A 22443-nucleotide genomic window follows, 5' to 3' on the forward strand; every position below is an offset into this window, starting at 1 on the left:
ATATAAATATATGAAGCACAAAGCCATTCCCGCAAGATATTTCAATATTTCGCGAATTCAAACACACCCGCACAACGGGCCCTAAGGGGGGGGAGACGAGGAAGGATCTGATGACATTCCACAACGTTTTCAAAAGGAAGAATGGCCCCCTTGAAATTCTGAATTAATGACGAGGGCCTTAGCGCAAAGAGCCTAAAAGAAGGTGGGAAAAGGGACAATAGAGGCGGGCTCTCGTTAAAAGGTAAGGAGCTGGGTGGATTTTAGCGAGGGGAAAGGCGCGATGGAATTCTGAGAGATGGCATATTAGAGGAGGGGACACCTAAATGAGCGAAAATAATTAACACGTTCAAGGTCGACGGGTGCTAAATGTCGTCTGCAAGGCTCGGAACAATTACTCAGTGCGATTCTCGCAGTCAAGTTTCCGTTCTCTATTCATTCGCGGTCTACGACTCGTTTGCTGAAATCAAAATGTCTTGCAGACAATCCCAAGGTCTGTAAAAACGACCCACAATCTGCAACCTTTGGACGGCGTAAACAAAAATAAAAAAATTATGCCACACACTTCTAACACAAGCGAGGTAAAAATTTCCAAATTTGAAATAAGGGCGCATGTAACAAACTTTAATTTATCGTTCCCTGAAAATTTAAGGCCCCAATATCGACCGGAAGAAGAAAGAAGGTATGAGTGATAAGTAAAATGCTAAACCATGTAAAACTACCTCTGCCTGTAAAATAACATTAAATTTGAATGAAAATATTGATGTTATAAATAAAAATACTTAACAAAAAAGAAATTTGACAGAGAGGGAAGAGGTAGACGGAGAAGCTAAGTCGAAGAAGAGCTTCTGACTAGTCAACCCCGACTTGAGGGAGTACAATCGGCTCCTTCACGCACGATGATGACCGAACTACGCAATTCACTGCCTTGATTGCAAAGCGAATGCGGAGGTGCGCGGAATAAATTGCACAACAACACCAACCCCGATGATCTCCGGCACGAGACGTTCAAGCTACGCTTGGCGGGACTTGGAATCTCGCCAGGGAGGGGAGTTGGTGTGCTGCTGATGGAGTAGTTACTTCGAAAGACGATCTTAGACTGGGGTCGTTTGCACCTACAAGGATTGAGGGGTCGACCGGTAAGACGAGCAATTTGGATTACACAGGACACAAAGAAGCAGTAAAATCCGATAGAAAGGTTCCTCTTCCATAAAGGCTCCAAACGCGGCGGTGTTTTGTGTTCTGAACTACTGAAAGAATGCAGTATACTAGGAAACAAACACTGCTCTCCTCCTAAGTTCAGTATGAATTCATCCACCAATTTTATTTTATTTTAAAGAAAGAGAACCACATACAGTTGCCATTTTATAGTGGCCAGGCAACAATACATAAATTAGAGGACGAAGAAGCAGTATATAACAAGTAGAAAACAATGATTAAATTCACAAAAACAATAGGACAACAAGAATCTGCCGGTACAGCCTACTTCGGTGACAGATAGGATAGGGAAAGGCTTATGAAGGATTTCAATGGAAGTACAAAGGGGTCGATGTGTGGAGGGAGTGAGTTTAACACAGAAGTATGAAGCAAACAATTGAGCATTTCACTGATCATATTATAGAGTACAATTTTCAGATAAAAATCAGGGGAAAAGTGCATTTATTTCTTTTCAATTACGAATAACTTACACCATATCTCGCCTGAAACTTTAGAATGGATTCATCCACTTTTTTTAACCCTCAATGTCTGAAAATCTGGCTTCTTCGCTACCGCTTGGGACAAATTATGAAGGTGCTAAGTATTAGTAATGACGCCCATAAGGGTCATAGGCATATTACGATTAGCCACACTAACCAACACCACGCGACAAAAATTGCACCAAATAAATCACGCATAGTTTAATAAAATGATGATAGCGCTCCATTGTACACTGGACGGAAACCTTTAAAAAATTGAAACCTTGGATGTCAATCCTATTCAAATGTAGGGGTAAAAATACACTTATAATAAATACACTGAATCAACTACGAATGTGTATCCTCAGTATCAATGAGGATCGTGTGATTTGACTCCACCTGTGCCCTTGACCCGCAATCAATAAGGAGTGATTTCAAGAGGATAGCCGTGGTTGTATAAGGATGCCTGGCAATAAAATTAGAGACATTACTCAGCACGAGGAATAGTAACTATAACTCAGCACGAGGAATAGTAACTATAAAACAAAGTCACATAAAAAATTCATATCTTTGGATAGGAATTCAATCACTAAGATTGATTAGACGAAAACATTCTGTAAGAGGTAACCAACTTCAGTAAATATACTACTATATACCATAGGTGAACAAAAAATTATATTTCCTCTCACATTTAAAGCCGCGGGTCAAGAAAAAACAAGACATTCATAATGCCTTAAGAATCAAAAGCGCATAATAGGGTCACAACGATTAGTGGATTAATTTCCGGGAATTGCAATCAAGATAGCCTTGATTATCAAAGTGAAAGCTATTCCGTCTTTCATTATCTAATACTGCAGGCTCATTCGGTGAAATTGATTGAGCTGAGATACCGAGCTTACAAAGCAAAAACTCATTATTATGGTAAGTGAAGTTATGATACCAACACGGCAAAAAAAGAGATAGCATTAAGCACACACTTTCGGGAAAAAAGTGACATTCAGTGATGAAAAGAGCAAAGGTCATTAAGAATAAAATATAAATGGAGCAATGATAAAATCACATCGATCTATCAATTACAAAACACGTATATTTATGAGAAATATCCCGGATGGTGACCACACACGTCCTGCATGGATTTGAATGGAATGGTACATGAGAGATACAACGTGATTTATATAAGGTAAAAATAGAAAATGACAGCTGTAAATTATTTACGCATGTCATAAATATAAAGAAATTGCCTAGTTAAATCATCAAAGAAATAAGATATCGAGGAAATTAAATATATTTAAAACAAAGTTAAGAAAAAGATAAGGAGCTCAACTAAGCAGAATATATGGTTACCAGGCGAGCAGTAAATGACCAAAGCCGAAAATTACTGATTTTTATTAAACCACCAGTAAAAAATAGACGAAAGGACTTTTGGCATTTTAAAATAGAAATTTTACTACGAAAAAGGAAGTGTTCGAGTAAGTAACGAAATTAACAAATCATGCGTCATCACCTTCCCCACCAGGTCAATTAAAACTATTGAATAAAGAAGCAAGACGCAAAGTCAGAATTAAGCACTTACTTAGCCCATTAAGTATGAAAGACAACCAATGAGTATCTTTCGCAAGACATTCCCCAATTCACCAGTCACTCAGCAGGTGGTTAGTTGAGCAAGGGGTAAAACAGTCATTTTCACCGTACAATTCCACTCACTCTTCATTAATTACTCATTAAACAAGCGACGACTTGATCTGCATTACGGCACGACTGATTACGCTTGCGGCAAGTAAATAATTCAGCAAGGGCACCCGAATGTTATCACGAACAAATGATCAGTCTCTAGGGGTAGTTACCGCCATCCGGGGTTGAAGGAGTAGCCCGCCAAACGAACCCAAGGGATGAAGTGATTTACGCTGCGGTCTAGAGGGTGTGTACCGAACAAAGCCGGCTTCACGCTGTCTCCGAAGCTGACGGCGAGGAATTCGCTCATTTTGGCGAGGGGAAATTTCACAAAATGGCGTCCGGTAGTCACTTCTTCGTCAATGCTATGATTACTGATGGCAACCCACGATTATGAAAAGATACGTTTATTTTTGACGCTGGTGGTTAACATGATAGCATCCAATTAGCATTTATTCAAACAATGTTTATTATTGATGGCAAAATACTGATTATGGCAAATAGATAATGCTGATTAAGTATGCTGTAATCAAATAACTTCTGTATGAAATGTGGTACCATCATTCAGATAAAAATCTTTCATTCGCTTCGCGTCATTAATCATAGCCCGAAAAATATCACTCCCCGAAGCTCCAACTTTTCGCCAAGTTCCATCGACCACCGCCGGGCGTCTTCTATATGAGGGTGGGATGTGGACGATGGGAAAATCAGTTAAGTCATGGGATTAGGCATTCTGATTGTGTTGCTATTGAAAAAAGATGAAAATTGAATGGATGAGTCGTGCGGAAGTTATGGAATTTTCGAGAAAAATGGGAGAAAACATGTCATTTGAAAACCTTAATAAGCATGCTACAGAACAATTAATCGCCAACAGATATCGCCAACGGAATAGCGGAAGGAACGTACGGCAAAGGTTACCTCTGATGATGTGCACGTATATAGAGATGAAGAATGCAAAACAAAGAAATGTATAACCTTAGGATTGTTGATTGCTCATGACAGGCGTATCCGTCCAAATATCCTCTACATTCCTCCAATTATATGTAGTTCCTAATTCATTCAAGTAATTTTTAATTACAAAATTTTTCATACCAGTATCCAACACATGCATTTAGGGTATCTATTCTCTAGCTCCCTTTCACTCGCTTGCCAAACATTCCAACCCTTTTCCTCAGCTTCCAGCATCCCCTACTTCCATTAACCTGCTACATGCATTTGCTCCGCCTCTCTCTAATTTCCTCCACCAGCCACCTTCCTTCCTCCGCTCAGAAACCATACTAAGGCTTTCTCTTTAGCATTCCATTAGGCCCATCAAAATCGGCTGATATCTAGGCACTGTCTTGGTTACGATAGCAGCAGAGGAGAGGTTCTTTTTACACTGCAATCAATCGCAAGTACATATTACTTCATCGAGCTGTAATTGCCACTATTCAATGTAATTATTTGGTACACGATATATATACACGAAAGAAAAGTTTGAAATATGCTACGTTAATATTTTCGTTACGTCTGTTACTAAATTCCAAAAATTTACACATTCCAGTATCCAATTTAAAGTATGGTTAAAATGCAGATAATAACAATTCATCAAAACTTAAATACTACAATGCGCATTAAATCAGTATCTAAGACTAAAATAAGTTTGAACGAAAATATTATATTAGATGTATTCGCTTTCAATAAAGTCCAGCGATCAAGGTATAACTGTTCCATGTAAAATCGATAAATTGCCCCATCCTCATCGAGCCGTTTTCGGGTAACGCTCGCGATATTCCCCAGCATTTGGTCAAGATGGAGAATCAGGCGTTTCTCCGCAAAAATGCAAGCAACTGGCGAGGGATGACTAAGTGCCGCAGACGAGCCGCAGGTCCTGGGGGAGGAAAGTGAACGCGGCGTATTGGACTGACGAGGGCGGAGGATGATCTGAAACGGGTGGTGGCGAAGAATTTGTACGGGGGTTGAAGGCGGCCCGACATCCCGGCCCGCCGTGACACAATGATGTGTGGGAGTCAGACGTCAGCGCTAAGGGAGACGGACGTTGAGTAATGGACTGGGGAAGGCACGCGCTCCTCCTCCCGGCCGATGACGACGCTCAACCCGGGGTGGGCGGGTGATGCGGCGAAGGGGGAATAAAATGCTTTGACGCATCATCTCCCGTTCCTGACCTCCTCTGGCCCCATTCAACCCCACGGCCCTTAAATCTCTGAGAGGGAGCAAAACCTAAGCAGGGCTAACGGGCATCACGGCGATGGCCCATACGAGAATGCGTAGGAAGAGGAGAAAATTTATTACCACTATCTGGTAACCTGACCTGTAATAGGTATTTTATTACGACTTTTAGGGATTTTTTCTGGTACCTCACAGCAGGGGTATGTTTTAAAGGAAATTTCGCTGCTTTCCGCAAAGAAGAGGCTGAGAGTGAGCATCAACCGCGAACAGTATTTCAGATTATTTTAAACAACATGACATCAATGCTTGTCGTCTGTATGAATTTTCAACCACTTCGATTGTTCAGCTGACTTGAAACTTAGTTAGCAGAATCGTTCTAGATAAATACACAACAATCGGCAGTATTGTTTCAATTTATTTAAGACATTTATAATTTAAATACGTTGCATAGTGAAATAATTTCTAAATGCGTTAAATAAATTAGAAAAAAGGGACAGGTACCCTTCACGGAATTTTTTTACAGGAAAAAACAAGGAAGCAGACGAAAGACAAAAAAGGGAATTAAAATATTAAGAAAGCGAAAAACTTTTGACACCCTAAATTACCTCAGTCCGTGAATTAAAGAAGCATTCTTTCCACGGGTAAATTTCGACAGCATTAAAATATATCCTTTTTTGTTTACCAGTTGTTTTCATGTTTTTCCAATACATTTTGAGATTATTATCACGGTATGATAAGTCGAAATATTGTTCTAAAATATGTATGTCATAAGACACAACGCTATCTTTTTTATCAATACCACTACGTTAGTTTTCTTCTGTCCGAGCTTCGTACCATGGGCAAACCAAAGCGTAGATGGATTTATGAACGCGGACCAAAATTCCCTACTCATCCTCCGCACCTAACGATTCTCCATCAGACGAGGGCGGGGAATCGCAAGCCCTGAGCGTCCACAGGCAAGGCAGCGGTTGGGAGGGAGATGCTCAAGGGAAAGTTGCGAGGAGATAATGGAAACTTAATGTCTTAATCTCATACTATCAATTAATCTACGATAATATCCATGAGCATTCTATTGCAATAGTTATTTAATTAAGCGCCAAATACACGCACTTATGCAATGCTATTAATGTGTTATAATACTTATTGGGTGTTGTTCATTTCAACCAGCTTGGTTACAATTTATTGTGATAAAAATTTTAAAATGCAGTATATTTTTAACGCAGAACGAATTTTGTGTGAGTCCCTTAGAGGAAATTAAAGCGAAAATAAAATAAAAGACGGTATAGTACTTTCATCCAAAAACATGAGGACCCTTTTCACAGAGTCGAGTCGACCTAAAATGACGGATCACACCCGCTTCAAGGCTAGTATTTTGCCTAAATTTCCAAGTGAATTACTTGTTCAAAATTTAAGGTAACTTGTTGATTTTTCATGGTTCAGATAGTAGTCAAAAATCACTTGTATCGCAAGCATGAAACTATTTCCCCACAACTAGAAATACGAAGAAATTTCCATACTAAGGACACAGGATGATAAGGTACTATTGTATATGCCTAGGAAATACTAATGTGATATCCAAGTTTTCATCCAACATTACGTCAGAAAATCATACACAGTGATGACCTCTAGTGATGACCGGTCTGAAGTACTGAACTGCCACTTAAAACTTACGCTACTAACCTGAAACTTACCGGTTATACAGACTAGGCACTTGAATGCAATTCAATTAATAATAATACAGTGGAACTTGGATGATTCGAACATCATGGGACCAGTTAAAAACTTCGAACTATCCAAAAATTCGAATTAAAGAAGTACTTAATAATTAGGTCCAAAACAATAAATTCATATTTCCAACAAAAACTCTTTATAAAATTGACATTCTTGAAATATAAATACCTTGATTAACGCCTATTAACAAGATTAAAGTAACCTAAAAACAGGAATATGCATTAATTAAAAAAAAAACTACGAAGTTGGTTAGGAACGGTCGGCGCGGCGGGCGGGAGGGGAAGAGCGAGTCATCAGACTCTACGCTAAACACAAACCTTTTTACAATAGGGTTAGTAAAGCATATTTTCCGATGAATTCACAATTATTTTGAGTCGCAGATTATAATGTATACCTTAATTTGACACACCAAATATTCAAATTATCCACGATTTTTTAGCATTGTTTGAATACGAAATGTTAGGTACCAAGAGAAATATTAGAATTAAAGAATATATCGAATTGAATAAGTTCGAAGTATCCAGGTTCTACCGTCATCATAATAATAATATAAAATTTTACCCCATAAAAAATACTTGAGCAGAACTTAATATTTTCTATATACACAAAGGTGAGTATTCACGAAGGCTCACTAAATATACGCTAAATTTCTCAAGATATTAGCGAAAGTTTCAAACAAGCAGCGCGTCAGAAAATGGACCCGGTCGAGCGCCTTCTTGAGGGGGAGGCGCTTGGGCTGCGACCCTGCTTCGCCACGCAGCGGAGCTCGCGGGAAATGAATCAGACCCCTGCAGCGACGTAGGCGCTATCCGCGGCGCATCCTTCTTCGCTCCGACACAAGGGAATTGCCGCGCGGAACGTGATTTGCGTGCGGGAAAATCCGAAACTAAAAACTTCGCGCTCCGCTTTATCGTAGTGGGCGTGGGGGGAAAATTTAATTTCGCACCCGGGCACGTCACGAACCGATACAAACTCGACTACGGCCTCCCGAGCGCGTGATAAAGGAGGTGACGACGGATAACAAACATTGAACGTCGATTCCCCTTGCCATTATTTGCAGCGACTTCCAACACGAAAATCTTCTCCCCGAGAGGGAGTTTTGTGCAGAAAGCAGCTGAAAGGCTGAGGGATAAAAATTGATAGTGACAGTCCAATTCAAGGGGCAAAATCGCCTTCGAAAAAGAACAAAAGAATCGAACGTGTGCCGCGACGCTGTTCGATTCCTTTATCGTCAATGCAGGTGCAAAAAAAAAACAACGCGGATCAAGATTTCATTTTTTTAACCGAAGGCCAAACATGCTTCTTCAAAGACAAGTGCATGTAGCGAGGTCAAAATCTTGGATGAAGTCTCGGGCCCACGTCAACGTCGAATCACTCTCGTATGCATTTCGCTATGAATATATTTGAGCACGAGCAACGCCGAGTGAAAGGTCTACCGAATGGAGAATGTCATGTCCAGCTGGTAGAGGTTGACGACAAGTTGAAGTGAATGAATGGAATTTCTCCCATGAGTGAGGTGGACAAGGCGGATATTATTTTAAGCCCACACAACACCCTCGCAAAATCTAGGATTTTTCAACGATGAAAGATATGAAAAGGGCAGCGTGGTAGCCAAATACTTAAGTACTTGGCTATTTAATAGAGGGTCCTGAATTCAAATCCAATTACAACAAGTAAAACCTCCAAGAAATGTCATCAGAATGGGATATGACTCGGGGAAAGGAATCCGCCCCAAGTTTTACAAAAAACTGTGATATCCACACGCCTGTGGGCTGTTCTGGGATAAGCTGCATATTCTCCCGTCAAAATCGATATTCAGGTTAATTAAGTTAATGATACTACGAAAATAAGAAAGCTTTCCTAGAAAATGCCGGGAATAAAGTTTTCTCGGTAATAGTGATGGTTAGAACGTGACGCGAGCGTTAGCTGCAATGAATGACATAGAAAGTCAATCACAAGGAAGGTTTCATTGTATTTCATTTACCTCTACGATGATCGCAGACCATTTTACAGAAACTTCACTGTCCATTCAACTTAGAACTAGTTAAAAACCAGAAAAAAATCCCATCAAGTTCATACTTTTCTCATTTATGAATTCAATCCTCTCTCAAACGTACCAAAAACAATATCTTAGTTATTACCTGTATTTTATCCGTAAATGTAGGTCACTATTCCTCCGCTACGTACTCACTCTATTCAAACCAACTGTCCCCCTTAAATGTTAAAATATCGGTATTAAACTTACCCAGCCTTGAAATTCGATCGAGTATTGTCGTCGATATATGAGGAAAACAACCAAGCAGACTCCAAACAAGAAGAAAGAGAGCAGACTTTTTGAATGAGATAACAGAGGTGGGATTTTTGGGGTATGAAAGAAAAATCTTGAAAGATGTTCAGAATACATTCCACAGCAGTTTAATGGTTCCCAACTGGTAATAGGAAAACCTACGGGTATGCTACAATGAATTATCCTATTTTGGCGATGAAAACCTTCAGCGAACGAGCCCATTCGCCCATTTTATGCTACGGGAAAGCGTTAGATCCCTATTCCAAACGATAAGGCTGGCAGAGGTGGTGATTTCGGTATTTTTTTGCTTGGAGAAGATAAAAAAAACACGTTGTACTCCATCATTTGCGTTCCCCATTGCCTCTTCGTCATCCCCAGACCTCTCCTTGGTCGCGCACAGCCTCAACCTCTCCACAGTGCGGCGCGCACTCAATTTCCATTGCTCCAACACCCGCTCCGTCGCCGGTGTTTGAGGTGGGATTTAGCTCGGAGTGGGAAGGATTATAGCCGAGGCCGGCGGCGAACTTGTCGGGTGGGGTAGGTTGATGGTTTGCGCGGGGGAGTGCGTGGAGGATGGGCGGATAGCCGGGATAAACTGCCTTCCCCTCTCCCACATCACCGCGTGCATTCAAAATGGGTTATCGAAAGCTTGGGAGCTACTCATCCGCGCGTGAGCATTATCCCTTACGGTTGTGGGTGCGGAGAACTTAAAACAAGGAGAAAACCGACGGAACTAAGTAAAGAGCCCCCTGATTTGAGATGAAATTAAAGGAATGTTTGACCCGTTGGGACGATCTCCCAAACATTTCATCATTCCGGTAATCCTCATCCATAGTTCCCATCTCAAACATGAGTAAAAAGCACTCGCAGCCATTAACGAAGGGTTACTAATTTAACCTTCATATTAATCTGCATTGCGTCATATTATCGATTATTGGTAAACTTTTGCTAATTTATTCAATGAAATTTCGCAATAACTTCGAATAAGCACCCATTAATGAGAAAAACTATACAGATTAAGAAAATCATAAATCCTCTGGTTACAAGTAAATCTACTGCTTCTCTGGAAGGTTTTTCCCGTCCCTGTATTTCCATTATCGACTACACAACACTTCATCGATATCATTAACCTACATTTTACGAATAATGAATTTACAACAATTGCCTTTTAAGGAGGCTATACTCTTTCAATCGATAGAAGATTTATTTAAACTTAACTAGTCAGTATTCTCTACATCTCACGCAATTCCTATAATCTTATCAATGATATCAAAAACATTTCAAGTTATGGATATTGCTCTATAAATCGCTCCATATAGGAGTCAAATGCAGACTTATATACTTCGATAAAAGTATCATTACTACAATTTTATTTTGGACCTATTTATTGCGGTTAAAGTCTACGCCTGATTTTCTCTCGTTTCTGATTACCCAAGATATCCTCCCAACGCTTCCTTCCTCATAAAATTTGAAATGCATTAAAATAACTATAGCCTAAAATAACTTTTATTCCGGCCCGAAAAACGATTACATCAAATTTCTGAAACACACACTAACCTTAAATTCAATATATCCTCTTTTTTATTTTAGCGAGCCCTGTATGCGCACTATTTGGGATGCACTAATTACTGACTAACACGGCCCTCCCTTCTCATTACAGGTCACTGGCCGTTTGGAGCAGTCTGGTGCAATGTATACGTGACATGCGACGTGCTGGCTTGCTCATCCTCCATCATGCACATGTGCTTCGTGAGCGTGGGGCGGTGCATCGGAATAAGGCATCCCCTCAGGCAAGTACTCAATGCAACCATTACTTCACTACACGAAACTCTGCCCCGACTATACGCCAATCCCGGCAAACATGCCGTCTGGCAAAAAATAGCACTAGCATTTCAAACGAAACACTTCTTGTCCGAGTCCGAGGTCGTCTTGTAGTTTCAATGCATGGAAAAACGTTTCATCAATATCAAATTATATCAAATTTGGATATTGGTAATGTCTTCGCGGCGGTCCACGATTGTTCATCACATTATGTAACCTTTATAATTTAAATTAGAAATCAAATGATTTCACCCAGCCAAAATAATTCGAAGCAGCTTAAGCCCACTGTATGGGCTAAAATATTTTACAGAGTACACAGAACTACAGTTTTCAACACGGAATGCCAATCGTTGCAAATAAAATTTTTTCATGTACGAAAAGCAGAAATTTAACAAAAAGCTAAAAAAATAGAATAGACTAGGGTTATCTAGGCACACAACCAAAATTGAGCGTACAACTCAGATGCTACCGAATAATAGTCACCTACGATAAAATTTACCAGGGAAAAAAAGAACAGTCACAACACTATCCATGATTTTAGTGGCTATATATTAGGAGAGCATGCCACTTAATATTAGCCATAGTGACTCACATGAATAATTTGAGGTGATAAGCAAGTTTTCACCTTCACAACACATTAGTTTTTCTTTTAGTATAAGGTTATTTGTAAACGAATAACGATAATTTATATCGTAGTCCATGGGTGATTCACACTTACGTATGCAAAGAACAACGTTCACTTCATTCACACAGCTTTCAACATACCTGAAAAATAATAATCCACATTAATTAGCCACAAAAAATGAAAAATCATTAGCATAAAATAATAAAACCACAAAACAATCCACTAATGCAATGAATAATCCAAAGCTACAAATAGATTAAAGCTTTACTAATAATTCCACCAAATATGCATAATATCCGGGATTCCGTTGGCCACCAATTTAATTTGATCATCATTACAACGGAGAGAAATTAATATCAAATGTTGAACCAAATACATTCCAATGAATTAATAAAACCTATTGAGGGCTTTATAATATTGAGATGGAGAGTAAAGCATAAGGTCTTAAATTGAAAAGTCTTGCAAATGAAAAAATAATATTTTACAGATAATTGATAATTATAAAACTATATTACACAGTAAAAATATGTGGGTAAGAACATGATAGTTCTCAAGTAAACTGAAAAGTATAAATGTACAAAAATGCCCAGGGATAATACAATCGGACGTCGGAGTCATCGACGAAATAGTGGAGTTTTTCATCCGAAAACATTTCGTTCGCATTTTGGAGTTCCCTCTTCTACAGCGTGAGCCAAACAATTTAACACCGAGCGCATCCCTTAAATTCTGCCCCAGAGTCGTGCGAATCCGCGCAGGGAGGCAGACTTTTGACCCTATTTCCGCTCTGCAGTGAACTCGTGGACCATGTGTAGCGGCACGTCGGTAACGAGGCCACCTCTGGGGTTCGCGAATTACTTTTTTCGGGCCCCGCACGCAACGGCAGGGCCACACAGCCACGGATGAATAAACACGACCCGTGCGGGGGGCTTGGAGAGAGGGGAATAAAGTTTCCATTCTGGGCCAATCAAACGGCACGCAAAACGCCGTCCGACTCCCGCTCCGCGAGACAATGATTCGGTGATTAGGACCGCGGGGTCCACGCCCCGGGTAGGCGGACAATAGAGCAATCCATTCGCCACCTACAAATAAGGCCGCACACACAACAAGTCTTTTACCGACCGCGTCAAACCGCCATTTTCCCACGCCATTAGTACCCCGACCCTTTTCTCCACACCCGCTACCAAAAACCCTAACCCCCAGCTGAACTAAACGCGTATATGTCCTTTCCGAATAACTCCTCTTCGCTTTTAGGCAGCATCCGCTTGGGACTTAACCCCGCTAAGGCCTTCGTTTCACGGTGCCAAAAGCGTTTCTGGCGCATAGTGCCCGAAATTAAAGACAGTTCCTACGCAGGAAATCGACACCATTCAGTACTGAGTTGAGGAAGCGATTCCGTACAATTATTATTAGGTATTTAAGTATTCTACCAATTATGGTAGGTTTCCGTGGAGTACTTAAGAAGAGTTCAGGCAACCTCACCCCTTCCTTCATGCAATTCCCTCTTCAAATCACAGTAAGGCCTACTCCCTTTCATTCTACCTAAAAATCCCATTATCTTCTTTCCACTCCCTCAAGATCAGAATAATCTTATCCTACTCTTTCAGGGTTTAGCATTAACGGTTCGGTGTAGTGGAGATCAGAGACACAAATAAAATGCAACTGCCCCAAAAGCAGTTTCCATTTCTGGCTACTTTTCGGTGCTATAGCTCTTACCCTTCTCCCTATCCGGCATGGGTGGCCCAACCGGGAGTAATTTAGAATTAATCCCGCCAGTGCAGCTTTAGGGGTCATAGGCACGCGCACGCCTAACACAGGGACAAGGTATGACCGACTGGGGAAGTTTTTTTATTCTCATCGTTACTTATCCTTCCCTTCTACAGGGTGTATTACTTGAGGAATCTGCAATACTTAAGTAGGTGGTACGGGAGACCACTTTAAGCAAATGCTGTCTATTAATATGGGGGTGGTAAGTCCTTTGTTACTGAGCAACGCAAACATTTTTATGGGTACACTGCGCCCTTACCAAGAAAACGGATTTTCTTGGGTAACCAGCCTTTCCCACTGTTTTTTAATATTCTAGATTTTAAGGACATTAAATAATTAAGGTTGGACTAAAATGTGCAGAAAAATTGTCTGAACAAATTACTCTTTGAGCTTGAGTAAACAAGACCTTTGAGCGAGTATCAACAATACGATTCCGGAATCTCACCCATTTTAAGATACACTGTTTCAGAAAACTGAGTGGGTGAGAAGCCAAGGGGTACAAGTGATTTCTTTTTTCTATACAGAGTTAGGTACAGAAATTAGGTAATAAAAAAACACGAGATCAATTAGATAAACAATTAGTAAAGCATTTGATTTTCCACTCGATGTCAGCAGAGAACTGAGACTCACTCGTATCCCTTGGAAACCAATTTTTGTGTATTACAATAGACTTTACCTAACCCTTTTGTGAAAATACTCACTTGTAACCCTTGGCTTCTCACCCCCTCAATTATAATCGCACAATTTCTTCCAGTAATTATATGGCCTTAAAAATCGAGAGTATCAAATAAAATGTTGCTAGGCTGTATATCCAAGAAAAACAGTTTTCATGGTGACTGAGAAGTGCATCCAAAAATGTTTTTGTTGCCATAGCTCAGTCAACTAAGGAGTTGCGACCACATGTTTACGGATAAAAATAATATTGTCCCTTCTACCTCCTGAGGTATTGCAGATTCCTCCTGAAACACCTAATTTACATAATTTTTTTACTGAATTGCAATTTCGGGTCTGAGACAACGAAATTTTAAGCATGTTAACATGGCAATGGTTGTCGAACGGTGTCTCACATCACATGCGAGGCCCAACACGCAGAATCAGAAGAACGAGGAGAGGAAAGCGAGGCTCCTTCATTCGCAGGGGGGGCCTTTTGTTTTCGTTCGAGGGGCGCACGCACCACCCGCCGCGACACATGGCTCAGAAAACGGGCTGTGCCTTCCACGGCGTGACGGTCACGCCCCCGAGCGAGACCCTTTCGCCCGGCATGTGTCATGGTTACGCGGCCACTGGGGGGGGCGTGTGAGTGGGGGCAGGCGATGGGGGGTACACACAGGAGAGAGAACAACACCGAGGATATGAGAGATTTGAGGGGACTGATGAAATCTTTGCAAGGAATCTTCGAGAAAGTTTTTTTTCTCGTCCAGAGCACAAAAAAAAGAAACCTGTACAACGGGTTCAAATGTGGATAGATTCAGCATAAATATACATCTACAATATACACCTACCCGCAAGCCGCCCAAAAAGGCGTGTGGCAGGGGGTGTTAGGACACCAGCCGTTTATATAAAAAAAGGTAATGCTCAAATAAAATTACGACTGGCATTTATTAAAGTCCTTCATGCAGCTCTTTACGAAGCGGAAATATGGACGCTAAGGAAGGAGGACGAGAGGATTTCGAGATGTGAGACGGAGAATGGGTTAGGTGAAGTTAAAGAAGGGGAATAGAGCTAGGCAATGTGGGCGAGGGAAGGAAACTTCAAAGAGAGATGGAGGACATATGAGGGTTTGGATAGTGTGTGTACTAAGCGGGGATGGGACATTGTGTTGAAGGAGGAGAATTTTATATAAGCGAGGGAAGGGAAGGAAGAGAATAGGTAGGATGAAAGGTGTAGACCTTAAGATTTCTTAAGGTGTAAGACTAATAGTATATTGAAAAGGATGTCCATCAAGGCAGGGGAAACTGGTCAGGGTATTTCGTCTAAGGCTTCATGTAAACCCACCTCAACTAGAAGACCACTTAAATGGAATTTGATGAAATTTGACATCTGATCTTACTATTCTACATTCCAAAAACTTTAAATTCAAGAACCCATGATTACCACAAAAACCACCTTCAAAAACGGACGAAACTAGAGCACTCGCGACTAGAACTGAAAGAGAGTACAACGGATGGATTGCCCTCCGACTTTCCAAAGTTTGCGTCGACCCTAGACAACCACCCAACGGAAGAGCCAATCGAATTTCCTCCGCAGGAAACAAAAAAGCTAAGGAAAGAAAAAAAACCTCGGGAGAAAGGAGAGTAACGACTGGAGGAACTTGGTCCTTTAAACTGCGGCCGAGGGAAGAGGGAGGAGGGGCTTGTGTGAATACGGAAGGGGGTGGGGTGGGCAACGGCGCGTGGAGAGAGGAGTTGGCAATCAAAGTGGAGCCGTATCCATGACAACCACCGCTCAACAAATGCTCCCCCCGCAATGCGTGCTTTTTCTTACACACGCGGCCCACATCCTCCGGAACGCTTAAATCCCTCATCTTGAGAGTGGTGAACGGGCTGGCCACACAAAGAGGGCCGATTTAAGGCAAGTACGGCGAGGGTGGCAAGAATTTGAGAAAAGAATTCTCGCAATAAAAATAAATGAACCCGATTCACTCTTTAAGCAGTCAAGAGGACATAAATGTGGGGGAATCTTAACACTTGAGGTTCGAGCATTTAGAATGGATCGAGTTCTACCGATATACCAACCGAATTTTTTAAAGATCTTATATTTTTCTGATGTATCAGGTTCGGAAATCATTCTCAGGTTTTCCACAGGTAATTGGCTCCATTTCTCCCGAAGTTCATAAGAACGACTTCAAGAGATCCCCTCAGGATGAATAACAAGTCGTTCTTAGAAACCCGAGCTAATTACTCGGTCGATAATTCAATAATCCTTTCTGCAACCGAATTTTATTTCCGCCAGAATTTCAAAATATGCTCTTCAAACTAAAATTAATTAAATATCGCTAAGAGACTTTGAGATTACCACGCAAAATTTCCGAAGATTACAATTAAATACCCAAGTCATTAGATGGTACGTGTGACTTTGTGATATTCATAATTCGTATTAAGCCAAGAAGAAAAACTAAGTACACTTCCACTGGAGATACAATCAAAGTAATCATACAGGTGATGATTGTTACACAAAAGACAGCTATGTATCTTAAGATGTCTATGTATTCTTACTTCTCATGCAAAGATAACCTACGATTCAAATTAGGTCGGCTTGATAAGACACGAGCAGCATTGCATTGAAACCGAAGGAAGTCAATACTCTTTAAAGTAAGCCTACTATCTTTCTTAAGACCATTCTCAAACCAATTTCACGAACCTACACCCACAATATGTCGCTTGCGAGACTTTAAATTCTTTCCACTAACACCGAGTTCGAAAACTTTTCATCGGAAAAAAATCAACCTCGCCTTCTACGAAATTCTAATCAGCCACCGAATTACAAATTTAAACCAATTAGACACTTTAGATTCATGACATTTTTCCAAAATTTAATATGCAAAACCCTCAAAACGATTACGAGACCAGAGGAAATGGTTTCAAATTTTAAGGAAGTTAGCCGCTACGGAAATATGAACATCAACTTAATCAATTATGAATTTTAAAATTCTTTTGGATGACATGGATTCCGACAAGCTCTGCAATTTTCGACTCAAATTTCGATAAAATAAAATTAGAGTCGCAAAATCATTTCGCACTTCTCCACGATGAAGAAAAAAATTCAATCTAAACGTTATTTGAATTCTTAGCTACAATGAAAACAATACCTAAATAGCAAGAATTCATCAAAATATAATGCCAACACAAGAACTGACTCCACTAAGCGTTAATTTACAACCAGGTTCACAAATCTAAGTGAACCTATTTTGAAGAGAATTTTTTTCCGATCATTTAGTATGCGGCACAAGTTTGTTCCAATTCATACAAAGTGTGATATGATCCTTTGAAAATGCAAGCGTTTTCCATAAACCAGGCTTAGCGAAGATGATAAGTGCTTTTAAAGTAATTTTATAAAAGAAAAGATACCAAAATACGATTCAATTATCGTTTTCTCTGAATATAATTCAAGGGAAAGAGGCTGAAGAAAAATTAGATGTCAAACATGTAGCCATCGATACCGTAAAAAGTCGAGCATGAAAGATAGGAAAATTTCTTCAAAAATATAAAAAAGCGAGGAAAAAATACACCTCACCGGAGCGAGAGAGATACAATAAGTTGCAACTTCTCTTTTAAAAAATTTATCGCATGCCATGTATATTTTATCGATAGCAACACAGGAACGTATAAAAATTCAAGAGCTCGAGGCTACGAACATCCTGAGCCATGAGAAGCAATTCCCTTATGTAATGAAGCAACGAGGCAAACAAGTAACCATCACATGCATCTTCCCATGGAGATCAAAAAATCAAAATCCCTCTGGAGATGCACGATGCAAGGAAAATGCTATTTCCAGCGGAAAAACAATTCGTTTAGAATGACTTGGGCTAAACTCAAGGAGGTATCCGACGAAACATAGGGTCAAATTGATGCGAGATATGCAGAGAAGGGAAAAAATAGGACAGGTAAGAAGGTACAACCGATGGATATAAGAACATGAGGCACAGTGTATTGAGGCTTTTTATAATCCTACACTTTCCGACACTAAGTTTTCGAGTAACCACCCAAAAGCCAGGGAGAACTCCAAGAAGGCTATCATAGGATCACTAATGCAAAGAATTGCTTTTTTTGAAACTCAAGAAAGAAATTTTTAACTTCCAAGAAAACCAGATGATAACTCCAGAAAGTCTTACACTACACTGTTGATGATTTATAAATTAAACACCATGTGCTCTTAACACACGTAATTCTTCGAGAAAACGACATTAGCGACAGTTGATAGTCTGAAATGGAATTTAAACTTATGTACGAAGCACAAAGCCATAGGGTTTCAACACCACATAATCAAGCCATGGCGGACGTGTTATTGGTAAGTCATTCATACCCAGCCCAGTATCTTATAAGATACTACTATCCAGTTCCAATTCTAAAATCGATAGGGTACGAGGAGGTGAACTACCGTTGATTTGGAGGTGGACTATCCGTTACAGTAGATTTTCAAGCCACAGAGAAGCAGTCTCTTTTTATTGAGAATTAATTTTTTCCAATCATTCAACAACCGCCTTCATCGCCGCTCCTTATATTATACGAAATTGTTTTCCTCTTCCCCCAGGGTTTTTTGCACAATATAATACAATCCTTACCTACAATAAAGCCCTTTTTGTCGAGGGTAAAACCTGCAATAAAACCCACCCCTTTCACAAAAGATAAATACTAGGGGAGCCATTCATAGAGCTTACATTATAAGTGCTTCCAATTATTAGTGGAAAAAAGTTAGATACGAGGATGCATCGTTGGGCAGTATATATGACCTCAATTACAACATAGGAGTTGAGATTCCTAGATCACCACCCAGAAGTCGGGTCAACAGAAATTCTCCCAAGACGAGCAATTCGACTAAATTAAGCACACGAAGACGTTAAATGCAAATAAGAGTAGCGACAAAACAAGCAGCGGAGGGGAAAAGCCTACCAAATTGGAATCCTAGCGGAGAAAAGCCTTTAATTTCAACCCTCCGGCGAGAAATTTAAGCGTCTTACTTTAATGGAGAGAGAAGTTGGCGCTTAGAAGACTTAAAAGCTCCAGAGACAACAAAGTAAACACACCCGACTCTTCAAATCCCAAATCTATGATTTCCAACGCATGACGTTACCACGAAATGAAGGCAATAATGCTGAGAACAGAGTATGTATGAAGCATCATAATTGACGTGTACCCTGGGATGAATGAACTAGACATGAGGGGTTTTCTTGGTACTAAATCTTGGTACGCCAAATTACAAATAATAATAATTTGACATTGAGAGAATAGATATTACTCAGTAAATATATCCTTCCTTATCTTTCAATGAAAATTCAACCGAGTACTTTCTACTAATTAAGTACAAAGAAGTTCAAACAAATTAGGCCAGAGAAAGTCCTATGTTCAACACTAATTACTTATATTAATATTTCGTTCAACGAGGAGTTTTTCCTATGATGCTCAAGGGATTCACCCACACAAGTCATGGCAATAATGTTTCCGAGACCTAGGTCAGTCAAAAGTCCGCGGAAAAACACATCAGTAATTTGCGTTATAACGAACATAATTCAGCCAGTAAAATTATCGCCCGCTACTTTGTCTCACTGATGTCATGATAGTGCCAAAACATGATAAATTTATTTACAAGCAATGGGACTGCTCGCAGAACAATACTTCTATCAGTTACTTATTAAAAACAATAGAGTCAGGTTTAATATGGTGTATTTTTTTCAATGATGATGATTACTCACCGGAGTACATGAAATTCAGACAAAAAATAACGGCATACGTCCTGGGACAGAGGAGGTTAATAAAACTCACACCAACCTAGGTTTAAACAGGACACCGAGAGCGTAACCTCGAGAATGACGGTTAAACGTTGAAACCTATGACGGCGTAAGGTTTATTTAAGGGTGGAAAATTACAAAAGCTGGTTTTTCATTCCATCATCGTGATCGTTTGATTCTGCTCGCCCACAGGTCCCGCTTGCTGGACCGTCGGCTGACGGCCCTCAAGATCGCTGCCGCGTGGATCCTGTCCGGAGCCATCTCGTCCTCCATCACCGTGCTGGGCGCGCACGACACCACCAACATCATGCCCTCGCCCTACGAGTGCACCATCAACAACCGCGCCTTCTTCGCCCTCGGCTCCCTATTCGCCTTCTACGTGCCCATGGTGGTCATGGTGGCCTCGTACTCGCTCACCGTGCACCTCCTACGGAGGCAGAAGGCCGAGTTCGCCGAGGCGGCCGCCGGCACGCCGCCCACCGGACACCGCTTCCCGCCCGCATGCCGCGACGGCCGGGGAGGCAGTCTGCAGAGGGCCGAGGGCGGGCAGGGGGCGCGGCGAGTGCGGCTGCAGAGGTCGGCGGGCGCCAAACGGAAGGGCGACTCTGGGTGAGTGTCACTTAGTAACACGCGAAGCCTCTCCCAAGTTCTTTGTTCAAAAACTAATCCCTAATTGGACAGCTAACAAATTGAACACCATTGTGCTCCGAACACAGGTAATTCAGCGACAAATACGACATTAGCGACAGTTGATCGTCTGAAATGAAATTGAAACTTATGTACAAAACACAAAGCCGTAGGGTTGCAACACACATAATACTTTTCAAGCCATGGCGGACGTGTCAATGGTAGGTCTTTCATACCCAGCCCAGTATCTAATCAGATACCACTCTCCAGTTCCAATTCTAAAATCGATAGGATACGTGGAGGTTCACTATCGGTTACAGTAGGTTTTCAAGTATTGGAGAAGCAATATCTTTTTATTAGGCAAATCCCTAATTGGACAGCTAACTTATCATATTTTCTCCAACTCTCTTCCCTTCTCCCTCATAAGTTTTTACCTGTATTAAGGATATAAGTACCTTGTAAAAGTACCTTAACATTAAACTTCTTACTGTTGGTGATGTTTTATCGGCTGTGCCCCGCGTACTTATTCGGTTTGTCGCCCGATATTTCGTGGCCGTTGCTGGGTGCTTTTTCTTAGGGAATCTAAGAAAATTCCAAGGATTGAAAATCTATGGATCTGAAATTCTCTAATAAAAGTGAGAAGCAACGGCCAAGATATGTCGGACGACAAACCGAATAAGTACGCGGGGCACACCCGAAAAAATATCACCAACAGCTGCAATGAGCCTCTAGAGCTTCAACAAAGATATTAAATTCAGCGCTAGACTAAGAAAACTTCCCACATACATTTATTATAATCATAAAATGAAATTCACACTATTATACTGGGAAGACTGTTAGGTTTGCGGGGAAGGGACAGGTAAAGTTAGGATTTTTAAATCGAGTGGTAGGGGACAACTTAAATATGGCCTGAAAATACTCTTATTTGAAATTTCTCCCGCATCGAGTGAAACCCCAATTCTAAGTGCGGGGGGATCTTTATCGCTTCCCAGCGCACAAAAAATATATTAAACTCGATGACTTGACCCGGGTTCCCGGTGAAGACTCGATGCGGGAGTAATGAGGCAAGAGCGGAGTCAAACCAATTCCTGGGAAAAGGCGTGGGCTTCTTGATATTCCTGCTTCCATCAGAACCTACCTCCAACGGTAAATCAACAATTTTACGAACTTGCAAACAATCTTACGCTTTCATTCAATAAAGACAGATATGAAAAAGCTAAGGGTTCGTTTTAGTAACTCACACAAGTAGCATCAGACTTTTTATTGTATTTTTTACAGGAAATCATGAGAAGAGCGAAATTCATTCCTTTTCATCTCTCAGAAATCTCTACCTTTAACGTAAAAAAGGAAGCGATCGACGAACAATTTTTCCCTATGAAATTCATGGACGCCATGTACTATACTGATTGAATATCATCTCACCAAAAAGAAAGGAACGTCGCGTTTCTATTACGAAAAGAGTAATTTAATGATTTCCATCGAGTAAGTTCAATGTTCAGGATTAATTGTAAATGAACAAGCCAAGTGGCCAATTCCTAAGGATGTAAGAAACAAAATTTATATACCAATGCATGACCAAGCATCATGGAATTAAGCCATGAATAAAGGGTAGTTTCCAAAAAAGGGGAAA

At 40.6% G+C, this 22443-nt stretch overlaps 1 protein-coding gene across 1 annotated transcript in view; it reads left to right on the plus strand.

Annotated features, from left to right (window-relative positions):
* Window positions 1–22443, plus strand: part of LOC124161398 (alpha-1D adrenergic receptor) — a 155896-nt gene that overhangs the window by 57618 nt on the left and 75835 nt on the right. The window contains exons 2-3 of the mRNA XM_046537716.1: window positions 11192–11321; window positions 20379–20795. Coding sequence (XP_046393672.1) covers window positions 11192–11321; window positions 20379–20795 — 547 coding nt within the window. The remainder of the gene's footprint in view (window positions 1–11191; window positions 11322–20378; window positions 20796–22443) is intronic.

The sequence above is a fragment of the Ischnura elegans genome, chromosome 6, assembly GCF_921293095.1.
Source record: "Ischnura elegans chromosome 6, ioIscEleg1.1, whole genome shotgun sequence".
In the NCBI taxonomy this organism is placed as follows: domain Eukaryota; kingdom Metazoa; phylum Arthropoda; class Insecta; order Odonata; family Coenagrionidae; genus Ischnura; species Ischnura elegans.